The 13,520-nt window shown below is 45.6% G+C and overlaps 1 protein-coding gene across 1 annotated transcript in view; it reads right to left on the reverse strand.

The window, feature by feature from the left end:
* Positions 1-13,520, reverse strand: part of mgat4b (alpha-1,3-mannosyl-glycoprotein 4-beta-N-acetylglucosaminyltransferase B) — a 373,057-nt gene that overhangs the window by 157,196 nt on the left and 202,341 nt on the right. Inside the window, exon 4 of the mRNA XM_085996041.1 lies at positions 11,890-12,023. Within this exon, the coding sequence (XP_085852167.1) occupies positions 11,890-12,023 (134 nt within the window). The remainder of the gene's footprint in view (positions 1-11,889; positions 12,024-13,520) is intronic.

Genomic DNA, 13,520 nt, shown 5'->3' on the forward strand with positions numbered 1-13,520 from the left:
TCTGCATTCCTCCAATTCTGACTTCTTGCACATCCCCGATTTTCATCACTCCACCATTGGCTTCAGCTGCTTGGGCCCTCCTCTGGAATTCCCTCCCTCAACCTCTACGCCTCTCTCTCTCTCTTCCTTCAAGACTCTCCTTAAACCTACTTCTGTGAGCTAAGCCTGTCCTAATATCTCCATAGGTGGCTCGTTGTCAAATTTTGTCTGGTAACACTCCTGTGAAGCACCTTTGGACGTTTTACTATGTTAAAGGCACTATATAAACACATTGAAGGGTCAGCCGTGGCTCAGTGGGTAGCACTCTCACCTCTGAGTCAGAAGGTTGTGGGTTCAAGTCCCACTCCAGGGACTTGAACACAAAAAATCTAGGCTGACACTCCAGTGCAGTACTGAGGGAGTGCTGCACTGTCGGAGGTGCCGTCTTTCGGATGAGACGTTAAACCGAGGCCCCGTCTGCTCTTTCAGGTAGACATAAAAGATCCCATGGCACTATTTCGAAGAAGAGCAGGGGAGTTCTCCCTGGTGTCTTGGCCAATATTTATCCCTCAATCAACATCACTAAAAACAGATTATCTAGTCATTATCACATTGCTGTCTGTGGGAGCTTGCTGTGCGCAAATTGGCTGCCACGTTTTCTACATTACAACAGTGACTCCCACTTCAAAAAGTACTTCATTGGCTGTAAAGCGCTTTGAGACAGCTGGTGGTCGTGAAAGGCGCGAAAGAAATGCAAGTCTTTCTTTTCTTCATAGAAGGCTGGTTAACAAAATTGAGGCTCATGGAATAGGTGGATCAGTGGCAGCTTGGATAAGGAATTGGCTTAAGGATAGAAAACAGCGAGTTGTGGTAAATGTTTTTTAGACTGGAAGATGGTAGACAGTGGTTTTCCCCAAGGGTCAGTGCTGGGGCCATTGTTTTTTTTGATATATATAAATGACCTGGATATTGGAATAAAGAGTAGAATTTCTAAATTTGCCAATGACACCAAACTTGGGGGTGTGGCAAACGGTGAGGATGATACCAATCGACTGCAACAGGACATAGAAAGGCTAGCAGAATGGGCAGACAAGTGGCAGATGGAATTTAATACAGAGAAGTGCGAGGTGATGCATTTTGGCAGAAGGAACAGGGAGAGGCAATATACACTTAATGGCACAGTTTTAAAGAGTGTGCAGGGACAGAGGGACCTGGAACTTAATGTGCATAGGTCCTGAAGGTGGCGGGACATATTGAGAGAGTGGTTAACAAAGCATATGGGATTTTGGGCTTCATAAATAGAGGTATTGAGTACAAAAGTAGAGAAGTTATGCTGAACCTTTATAAAGCGCTGGTTAGGCCACAACTGGAGTATTACGTCCAGTTCTAGTCACCACACCTTAGGAAGAATGTGAAGGCCCTTGAGAGGGTGCAGAGGAGATTTACCAGAATGGTTCCGGGGGATCTTAACTACAAGGACAAGTTGGAGGAGCTGGATTTGTTTTCATTAGAGCAAAGGAGGTTGAGGGGTGATTTGATGGAGGAATTCCTAGAGTGTATATGGGATCGTTTCCTGGACCAATATGTCGAGGAACCAACTAGAGATCAGGCCATCTTAGACTGGGTATTATGTAATGAGAAAGGATTAATTAGCAATCTTGTTGTGCGAGGCCCCTTGGGGAGGTGCGATCATAATATGATAGAATTCTTCATTAAGATGGAGAGTGAAGTAGTTGACTCAGAGACTTGGGTACTGAATTTAAATAAAGGAAACTATGAGGCGCGAGTTGGCTAGCATGGATTGGGGAACGTTACTTAAAGGGTTGATGGTGGATAGGCAATGGCAAACATTTAAAGATCGCATGGATGAACTACAGAATTTGTAATGGGGAACAAAGAAATGGCAGACCAATTAAATACATACTTTGGTTCTGTCTTCACAAAGGAGGACACAAATAACCTCCCAGAGATGTCGGGGAACATAGGATCTAATGAGAGGGAGGAACTGAATTTAATCAGTATTTGTAGGGAAATGGTGTTAGGGAAATTGACGGGATTGAAGGCCGATAAATCCCCAGGGCCTGATAATCTACATCCTAGGGTACTTAAGGAAGTGGCCCTAGAAATAGTAGATGCATTGCTGGTCATCTTCCGAAATTCTAGAGACTCTGGAACAGTTCCCATGGATTGGAGGGTAGCTAATGTAACCCCACTATTTAAAAAAGGTGGTAGAGAGAAAACGGGGAATTACAGACCGGTAAGCCTGATATCGGTAGTGGGGAAAATGCTAGAGTCCATTATAAAAGATGTAATAGCAGAGCACTTGGAAAACAGTGACAGGATCGGACAAAGTCAACATGGATTTACAAAAGGTAAATCATGCTTGACTAATCTACTGGAATTTTTTTGAGGATGTAACTGGTAGAATAGATAAGGGAGAACCAGTGGATGTGGTGTATTTGGACTTTCAGAAGGCTTTCGATAAGGTCCCACATAAGAAATTAGCGTGCAAAGTTAAAGCACATGGGATTGGGGGTAAGGTACTGACTTGGATAGAGAACTGGTTGGCAGGCAGGAAGCAAATAGTTGGAATAAACGGGTCTTTTTCCGAGTGGCAGGCAGTGACTAGTGGGGTACCGCAGGGATCGGTGCTAGGACCCCAGCTATTCACAATATACTGTATATTAATGATCTAGACAAGGGAGCTAGATGTAATATCTCCAAGTTTGCAGATGACACAAAGCTGGGTGGGCGTGTGTGCTGTGAGGAGGATGCAGAGAATCTCCAGTATGATTTGGACAGGTTGGGTGATTGGGCAGAAACATGGCAGATGCAGTGTAATGTGGATAAATGCGAGGTTATCCACTTTGGTGGCAAAAACAGGAAGGCAGATTATCTGAACGGCAATAGGTTGGGAAAAGGGGAAGTGCAACGAGACCTGGGTGTCCTTGTGCACCAGTCGCTGAAGGTAAGCATGCAGGTGCAGCAGGCGGTTAAGAAGGCAAATGGTATGTTGGCCTTCGTAGCGAGAGGGTTTGAGTACAGGAGCAAGGATGTCTTGCTGCAGTTGTACAGGGTCTTGGTGAGACCACACCTTGTACGCAGTTTTGGTCGCCTTATCTGAGGAAGGATGTTCTTGCCATGGAGGGAGTGCAGCGAAGATTCACCAGACTGATACCTGGATGGCAGGAATGACGTATGGAGAGAGATTGGGTCGATTAGGCTTATACTCGCTAGAGTTTAGAAGAGGGCGCAGAGGAGGTTCACCAGGATGTTACCAGGGCTGGAGCGCTTCAGCTATGAAGAGAGACTGGGCAGATTGGGTTTGTTTTCCTTGGAGCAGAGGAGGCTGAGGGGGGACATGATTGAGGTGTACAAAATTATGAGGGGCATAGATAGGATGGATGCTGAGGAGCTTTTTCCCTTAGTAGAGGGGTCAATAACTAGGGGGCATAGATTCAAGGTAAAGGGCGGGAGGTTTAGAGGGGATTTGAGAAAGAACTTTTTCACCCAGAGGGTGGTTGGAGTCTGGAACTCACTGCCTGAAAGGGTTGTGGAGGCAGAAACCCTCACAACATTTAAGAAGCATTTGGATGAGCACTTGAAATGCCATAGCATACAAGGCTACGGGCCAAATGCTGGAATATGGGATTAGATTAGACAGGGCTTGATGGCCGGCGCGGACACGATGGGCCGAAGGGCCTCTATCCGTGCTGTATTACTCTATGACTCTATGAGAATGAGAGGGGGTCTCATTGAAACTTATAAAATTCTAACAGGACTAGACAGACTAGATGCAGGAAGGATGTTCCCGATGGCGGGGGAGTCCAGAACCAGGGGTCACAGTCTAAGGATAAGGGGTAAGCCATTTAGGACTGAGATGAGGAGGAATTTCTTCACCCAGAGAGTGGTGAACCTGTGGAATTCTCTACCACAGAAGGCAGTTGAGGCCAATTCATTAAATATATTCAAGAAGGAGTTAGATATATTTCTTAAGGCTAAAGGGATCAAGGGATATGGGGAGAAAGCAGGGACAGGGTACTGAATTTGGATGATCAGCCATGATCTCATTGAATGGCGGAACAGGCTCGAGGGGCCGAATGGCCGACTCCTGCTCCTATCTTCTATGTTTCTATGTTTAGATTATGATGGGTTTGGATAGGCTGTTCCCGCTAGTTGATGGTACAAGGACTAGGGGACACAGATTTAAGGTTCTGGGCAAGAGATATTGGGGGGGGGGGGGGGGGGCGGGGGATGTGAGGAAAATCTTTTTTACGCAGTGAGTGGCGAGGACCTGGAACTCGCTGCCGACGGGAGTGGTGGAAATGGAGACACTCAATGTTTTCAAGGGGAGACTGGATAGGCACTTGAGGGAAATAAACTTGTACGGGGATAGAGCGGGGGAATGGGACTGACTGGATTGCTCTACAGAGAGCCGGCACGGACTCGATGGGCCGAATGGCCTCCTTCTGTGCCGTTATGACCCTATGACTCTAAGTTGTTGTAGGTTAATGGGTGGAATATCGTTAGTGCTGAAGCAAGGAACTCAGCCTATATTTTTTATCTGTACAAATGCAGCCTAGCTCATTAATAATATCGAATCCTTGTGTTCTGAGATCCCGACATCATAAAATAATTAGGTTGAGTGAATTCAGTTCGGTTCAGTCGAATCTACCATTCTTTTGCCTGCATGCAAGTTATACTAACTAAAGCTACCTTACAATCACAACATCGTGGTAATACTGAAAGCAGTACGCAAGACTGAAAACCAGCAGACAGAACTTTTTCCAACCAAAGGTGTGCTTTCAAAGGGTATTTTGACCCATTAGAGACTTTCCCCCATGTATTTATGATTTATATTGTAGTTGATATTTTGCTGAACCTTTACTTTTCATATTTCTATTTACTGCAAGTACATTAGCTGCTGCAGCCTGTAAAATCTGACCTGTGTTTAATGTTTGCAAATTAAAATGTGTGGGGCCACCTAGCAAGTCACTACATTTAATCCAGTAACTGCAGGTAATCTTCAAGACCCTGCCAAGGGGAAAGTGCTTCACTCACTCAGTTAACGAGCCGTGCACACTGTTGAACCACCGAGGCAGAAAACTATTTCAGGATTTAATATAATTATCACACTGAACCAAGGCAGCTACCAAGCAATTTCAACACGTGCTTCAAATCTGTCCGCAACACATGTCCGCAGAGGGTAGGGGAGTCAAAAATCTCCAAATCGTACAAGGACCAGTTGGATGAAGCGATGGGAGGGAGGCAGGTAGCTAGGTAGGTTTCTACGAAAAGTTGAGCTGGACGCGACAAATTGTCAACTTGACTTATCTTTGCGATCTTTTGTGAATTCTTAGCAAATGTCACAAGAGAGGGAAAAAAATGACAGAATTATACAGCGCCTTTCACCACCTCAGGATGTCCCAAAACGCTTTACAGCCAATGAAGTATTTTTTAAGTGTCGTCACTGTTGTAATATAGAAACATAGAAGATAGGAGCAGGAGTAGGCCGTTCGGCCCCTCGAGCCTGCTCCGCCATTTAATGAGATCATGGCTGATCATCCAAATTCAGTACCCTGTCCCTGCTTTCTCCCCATATCCCTTTAGCCTTAAGAAATATATCTTAACTCCTTCTTGAATATATTTAATGAATTGGCCTCAACTGTCTTTTGTGGTAGAGAATTCCACAGGTAATATAGGAAACGTGGCAGCAAATTTGCCAAAAGTAAGATCTCACAAACAGCAATGAGATAAATGACCAGAGAATGTGTTTTAGTGTCGCTGGTTGAGGGGTAAATATTCAGAGTATCTATTGACACCACTGTGCCAGCCAATGAGTTACACGGCATCAGCCAATGAGTTGGACGCAGGGCGGGACTTACAACAGTCTATTTCATAACAAACAAAGTCCAATTACTCAGCAAACAAAGTCCATTTACTCAGCAAATAGAGTATTTAAACAGCGCACTACTGCAAACAGTCGACAGGGTCTACTTAAGCAGCACACTACAGCAGTGATGAGAGGCTGTTTAAAGAGTCTCTACCAACTGGATAAAAACAGAACTCATGACTGAAATTACAGCAATTTCTCCCCAAAAAAGCAGGGTGATTTCTCTAGCAAAATGCAGTGCGAGTGGAGGATAGTTAGCACAATACAAATGATATGCGTAAAATCAATCCCAGTCACTTACGGCAGTGCGGTCTCCAAGCGCGATTGACGGGGGAGTTACCCAATCATTGACATTCTGGTCAGGAACAGTAGTCTCACTCTATGCAGTCATAAATATTGGCCGGGACACCGTGGAGAACTCCCCTGCTCTTCTTCAAACTAGTGCCGTGGGATCTTTTACGTCCACCAGAGAGGTTTTCTAAAATGGAGATTGAATTCTCAAATGCCGTGGTAGGATTTGAACACGCATTCTCTCTGGATCATTAGTCCAGGCCTCTGGATTACTAGCCCAGTACTAGAACCACTACACTAACTGTGAACTCACTTGTCAATAAATGAGTTTTGTTCGCTTCCTGAAATGCAAGCCAGGCAAAAGTTATCTTTAACAGCTTTGTAAATCTGAACAGCGGCCCAGTCACTGTTATGCCTGCCTGCAAATAGACGGATCTACTCGGTAATCTGCACACACTCTGCGAATAAAATATATGCATGAAGTTGCTGATGTAACATTTTTTGTTGCAGTTTCCTCCCTTTCTTGCTCAAAGGCTCTGGCTTGTCCCCAGATACAGATGTTCCCAGCCGTGTACCTTTCCCAAGCAACTGTTCTTTATTTGTAAGCTCACACAGCAAATTTAATCCCATTCTCGCCCAATGACGAGACACCTGCACCTTCCGACAGATGTTACTGAACAGTGATCGGCAGCAAGGATCGTTTATTGATTGTTTTCCATCTCCCTGGCTCTGGGGTGCTGGAGCTTAACGTAGCCACTCTACTGTTGGCACAGACCAGAATCGAATTTGACTCATTACTGTACCCAAACGCCTTGATTTTAAAATTCTCATCCTCGTTTTCAAATCCTTCCATGGCCTCATCTCCTCCCTATCTTTAAACACCTCCAGCCCTACAACCCTCCGAGATCTCTGCATTCCTCCAATGCTGACCGCATTCCAATATCCCTTGTAGGGTTGCCAACCCTCCCGGATTGCTCTGGAATCTCCGAGAATAGAGAATTGGTGTCTCGCGGAATGGAAGATAGTTCTCTCCCGGATTGTCCGGGAGTCTCCCGGAATGGAAGATAATTCTCTCCCAGATTGTCCGGGAGTCTCCTGGAATGGAGAATTGGTGTCTCGGGCACTGCTGCTGGCAACCCGGGAGAAATGTGCTTCTCATTCGCAGTTTACAGTCGTGCACTTTCCCCTCGCGGATCAGAGAGGGGCCAGAACTGCAGCCAGGGAACTGACAGTAATTATTCATTCAGCATTATTGATTCTCTGCTCCAAAAGCGATCCTCTCCGGTCCCGATCTTAATAGGACCCCTTCCACGATTCTGAGGCTTAATGGCAGATGTCCCTAACCCAGAATGAACTGCATGCTAGAATATGTCCGATCCATTTTAGAGGAGAAAAGATGCACAATTACAGAAAGGGCCTCTTTGTATGTCAGCTGGTGAATTTAGTACAGTCGCCACCGCTTACAGCGGACGCTTTGGTGCTGATGCGATTTGCCCACGCTGGACGCTTTATATGAATCTATGTTGTTTCTTTGTAACCCTGATCGGAACATTTTATCCTTGACGAGTATTTCAAAGAGTGGTGTTTAAATCCCGTTAATCTCCCGTCGCTGACTATCCCGGAACTGTCCCATACTAATCAGGGAGGCGCTGTTGGAACTCGGCGCTCTATAACATAGGATTACATGGGAAATACGGCACAGAAACAGGCCATTCGGCCCAACCAGTCCATGCCGGCTCCACTCGAGTCTCCTCCCGTCTTTCCTTATCTCACTGTCAGCATAACCCTCTATTCCCTTCTCCCTCATGTGCTTGTCCAGCCTCCCCTTAAAAGCATCGATACTATTCGCCTCAACCACTCCCTGTGGTAGCGAGTTCTACATTCTCACCACTCTCTGGGTAAAGAAGTTTCTCCTGAATTCCCTATTGGATTTCTTGGTGACTATCTTATATTCATGGCCTCTAGTTTTGCTCTTCCCCACAAGCGGAAACACTCTCTGTGTGTGTCCACTCTATCAAAACCTTTCATAATTTTAAAGATCTCTATTAGGTCACCCCTCAGCCTTCTCTTTTCAAGAGAAAAGAGACCCAGGCTGTTCAACAGGCCAGCTCCTCCTCAGCTGAATTTCCCGTGCAGCTCCGTGCCCGGAACAGTGGTGTGCTTAACCTGCTGTAAACGCGACTTTGTAATTGGGAATATCGGGAGCGGCAAATGCTTCATGCTGTTTGCCCAGTTTAAACCCGGGTGGTTTAAGTGGTGGTGACTTCAAGTTGTTGACAATAGAATAAGTCGTCAGTTGAAACCTTGAATGTTAAAAAAATATCCACTGAACATATTTGTAATATCGTAGGAAAAGGTTACATAGAAATTACAGCACTGCAACAGACCATTGCTGGTGTTTATGCTCCACACGAGCCTCCTCCCACCCCTCTTCATCTCACCCTATCAGCATATCCTTCTATTCCTTTCTCCCTCATGTGTTTATCCAGCCTCCCCTTAAATCCATCTACACTATTTGCCTCAACCACTCCCTGCGGTAGCGAGTTCCACATTCTCACCACTCTCTGGGTAAAGACATTTCTCCTGAATTCCCTGTTGGATTTATTAGTGACTATCTTATATTTATGACCTCTAGTTTTGGTCTCCCCCTGCAAATGAAAACATCTTCGCTACGACTACCCTTCATACATTAAAAGAAAGCAAAATTCAAAATTGTAGAGAAGCCTTTAAGTTTACTCTTTATAAAAGGAGATAAAAGGTTTTCTTCAAGTGAGATTGCTGATGACTTCAAATCGGCAAATTAGCAGGGATTTAGGAACGGTCAGACTGTTGTTCTCAGTGCTGTGTTTTCTGAATAATAAAGCTGACTCATTACGCAGCGAGTTGTTGTGATCTGGAATGCGCTGCCTGAAAGGGCGGTGGAAGCAGATTCAATAGTAACTTTCAAAAGGGGAATTGGATAAATATTTGAAGGAGAAAAACTTGCAGGGCTCTGGGGAAAGAGCAGGGGAGTGGGGCGAATTGGAGAGCTCTTTCAAAGGGCCGGCACAGGCACGATGGTCCGAATGGCCTCCTCTTATGCTGTTAGATTCTATGACTGTCTGTTTCCTGAGCCCTCTTGTGACGCCACAGCGATTGACTTTGAGAGTGATTGCTGTGGGAGGGAAGGTGCTGTTCTGTCGAAATTTCAAAAAGGGCTTGTTTTGGGACCTCTTTTTTTTAAATTTAACATCTTCATAAATGATCTGGAGTCACAAGCAAAATAGCTAATTTTTCAGTTGATACAAAGCTAATGAAGGTGGTAGACTCCAAAGCTGAATCCAGGAGGATCTGAACGTATTCGGGAATCGGGCAGACTCGCGGCAGATGAAATTTGATGCAGAGAAATGCAAAGTGCTTGGCCTGGGGAATTTTAAAAAAAATCCAGGAAGGGAACATTACTTAAAAATGGCAATAAAACAACGTGCTCGGAAAATGAAGGCGATCGCAGGGTCACGATTGACCATAAATTGAAACAATGCGCGGCGGCAATGAGCAAAGCAAATCAGATGTTCGGGTGTATTAAAAGGTCAATATTGGAGCCAAAATAGTGAGGTGATCCTGCCGCTTTATAAATCATTGGTGCAACCACACTCCGAATACGGTGTACAGTTCTAGTCGCCACTGTACAGAGAGGAAATTGCAGCTACTGAGAGAAGAAAGCAACCAGGGTGATTGATGGGATTGGATCAGGAGGAGTGATTATTGTAAATGGGACATGTTCTTACAACAACATGTATTTATATAGCGCCTTTAATGGAATAAAACACTCCAAGGTGCTTCACAGGAGTGTTATAAAACAAAATTTGACCCTGAGCCACATGAGAAATTAGGGCAGATGACCAAAAGCTTGGTCAAAGAGGTAGGATTTCAGGAGCGTCTTAAAGGAGGAAAGAGAGGTAGCGAGGCAGTGGGGTTTGTGGGGAGGGGGGAAATTCCAGAGCTTAGGGCCTCGGCAGCTCAAGGCACAGCCGCGATTAATATCAGGGATGCTCAAGGGGAAAGAGTTGGAGGGATTTGAAAACAAGGATGAGAATTTTAAAATCGAGGCGTTGCTTTACCGGGAGCCAATGTAGGTCAGCGAGTGCAGGGGGTGATGGGTGAACGGGACTTGGTGTGAGTTAGGACACGGGCAGCAGAGTTTTGAATGACCTCAAGTTTATGTAGGGCAGACCGAGGGAGGCCAGCCAGGAGTGTGTTGGAATAGTCAAGTCTAGAGGTAACAAAGGCATGGATGAGGGTTTCAACAGCAGCTGAGCTGAGGCAGGGGCAGAGTCGGACGATGTTACAGAGGTGGATATAGGCGGTCTGGGTTATGGCATGGAAAAGTGGTCTGAAACCAAAGACAATAGCTTCGGTCATCCCAATAGTTAGGTGGAGGAAATTTCTGCTCATCCAGAACTGGATGTCGGACAAGCAGTCTGACAATTTAGAGACCGTGGAGGGGTCGAGAGAGGTGGTGGTGAGGTAGAACTGGGTGTCGTCAGCGTACATGTGAAACCTGACGCTGTGATGTCGCCAAGGGGCAGCATGTAGATGAGAAATAGGAGGGGGCCATGGATAGATCCTTGGGGGACACCCGAGGTAACGATGCAGGAGTGGGAAGAGAAGCCATTGCAGGTGATCTCTGGCTACGATTTCGATAGGTAAGACTGGAACCAGGCGAGTGCAGTCCCACCCAGCTGGACGACGGTGGAGAGGCGTTGGAGAAAGATGGAGTGGTCAACCGTGCCAAAGGTTACAGACAGGTTGAGAAGGACCAGGAGGGATAGTTTACCTCTGTCACGGTCACAAAGGATGTCATTTGTGACTTTGATGAGAGCCGTTTCGATACTGTGGTCGGGGCAGGAACCTGATTGGAGGGATTCAAACATGGAGTTCCGGGAAAGATAGGCACGGATTTGAGAGGCAACAACATGTTCAAGGACTTGAGAGGAAAGGGAGGCTGGCGAGGAAAGGGAGGCTGGCGAGGAAAGGGAGGCTGGAGAAGAGAAGGCTCTTCTCCACTGGAAGAGAGAAAGTTGAGAGGTGATGCGAATGCTGAGTTTAGGATTCTAAGGGGACTGGATAATGTCGACCACGACGAGCTGTCTCACCGTGTCCAGAACAGGAGAACCAGAGGACACGGCCTGCGATTGAAGGGGGGTAAATTCAAAACTAATCTATGGAAACATTATTTCAACGAGCGAGTGGTCAATCTATGGAACAGACTCCCTAGGGAGACGGTGGAAACAGTTAGTGCTGATTCATTCGTATCAAAAATCCATTGATCTCAGTCTTGAAAATTTCAGCATCCACAGGCTTGTAGGGGAGCGAGTTCCAGATTTCCACTACCGTGTGTGTGGAAAAAGTGCTTCCTGATTTCACTCCTAAATGGCCTGGCTCTCATTTTAATTTTATGACCTCCTGTTCCGCCATTCAATCAGATCGTGGCTGATCTGTACCTCAACTCCGTGTACCTGCCTTGGTTCCATAACCCTTTGATAATCTTTACCGGATAAAAACAAATCTATCGATCGAGAATTTTAAGATTAGGCTCTCTCCTTCTGCACTCCCCAGCGGCAGGAAATAGTTTCTCTGTATCCATCCGATTGAACCCCTTCACAATTTTGAAGACCTCAATTAGATCACCCCCTCAACCTTCTAAACTCCTGGGAATGTAAATCCAGGGGCGTGCTTTCACTCACCTCTGCAATGAGTACAACAATCACACAGTCCTGTTTTTCCTCGGGGGTCAGTTCATAAATGAGGGAGTTCAGGGTGTCAATCAGGTAACTGTGCACTTCCCGCTTGACAGTCGGAACTCCCATCACAATCGAAACTGTGGGCAAAAAAAACAAACAGAAAATGGATTAGGATTGTGTCAACAACGCAATGCACAGTTTACAAAGTTACAAAGTATTTACAGCACGGAACAGGCCATTCGGCCCGACTGCTCCGTGCCGGTGTTTCTGCTCCACACAAGCCTCCTCCCACCCCAACTTCATCTCACCCCATCAACATATCCTTCTATTCCTTTCTCCCTCTTTTAAGGTTGTAACTAGCAGGGTGGATAAGGAGGAACCAGTGGATGTAGTGTATTTGGATTTTCAAAAAAAGCATTCGATAAGATGCCACACAAGAGGTCATTACACAAACTTAGGGCTCATGGGATTGGGGGTAATATGATTGAGAATTGGTTAATGGACAGAAAAGAGAGAGTAGGAATTTATGGGTCATTTTTGGGTTAGCAGGCTGTAACTAGTGGGGTACCACAAGGATCAGTGCTTGGGCCTCAGCTATTCACAATCTACATCAATGACTTAGATGAGGGGACTGAGTGTAATATATCCAAGTTTGCTGATGATACAAAGTTAGGTGGGAATGTAAGCTGTGAGGAGGACGCATAAAGACTGCAAAGAGATATAGAAAGGTTAAGTGAGTGGGCAAGAACATGGCAGATGGAATATAATGTGGAGAAGTGTGAAGTTATCCACTTTGGTAGGAAAAAGAGAAAAGCAGAGTATTTTTTAAATGGAGTCTGGGAATTGTTGGTATTCAGAGGGACCCGAGTGTCCTTGTACACGAATCACTGAAAGTTAACATGCAGGTACAGCAAGCAATTAGGAAAGCAAATGCTATGTTGGCCTTTATTACAAAGGGACTGGAGTATAAGAGTAAAGAAGTCTTACTACAAATATATAGGGCCTTGGTGAGACCACACCTGGAGTATTGGGTACAGTTTTGGTCTCCTTAACTAAGGAAGGATATACTTGCCATAGAGGGAGTGCAACAAAGGTTCACCAGACTGATTCCTGGATGGGAGGATTGTCCTATGAGAACAGATTGAGTAGACTAGGCCTATATTCAATAGTGTTTAGAAGAATGAGAGGTGATCTCATTGAAACATACAAAATTCTTACAGGGCTTGACAGGGTAGATGCAGGGAGGATGTTTCCCCTGGCTGGGGAGTCTAGAACCAGGGGTCACAGTCTCAGAATAAGGGGTTGGCCATTTAGGACTGAGATGAGGAGAAATTTCTTCACTCAGAGGGTGGTGAATCTTTGGAATTCTCTACCCCAGAGGGCTGTGGAGGCTCAGACCTCGAGTACATTCAAGGCTGAGATCGATTGATTTTTGGACTCTAGGGGAATCAAGGGATATGGGGACAGTGCGGGAAGGTAGAGTTGAGGTAAAAGATCAGCCATGATCTTATTGAATGGCGGAGCAGGCTCGAGGGGCCGAATGGCCGACTCCTGCTCCTATTTCCTGATGGGTATAACCTCAGTTCTGGTATCATTCTAGTAAATCTTTTTTGCACCATCTCCAGGGCTTCAAG

This window comes from Somniosus microcephalus, chromosome 8, assembly GCF_052327205.1.
Source record: "Somniosus microcephalus isolate GS21.2 chromosome 8, FLI_Smic_1.0, whole genome shotgun sequence".
NCBI lineage: Eukaryota > Metazoa > Chordata > Chondrichthyes > Squaliformes > Somniosidae > Somniosus > Somniosus microcephalus.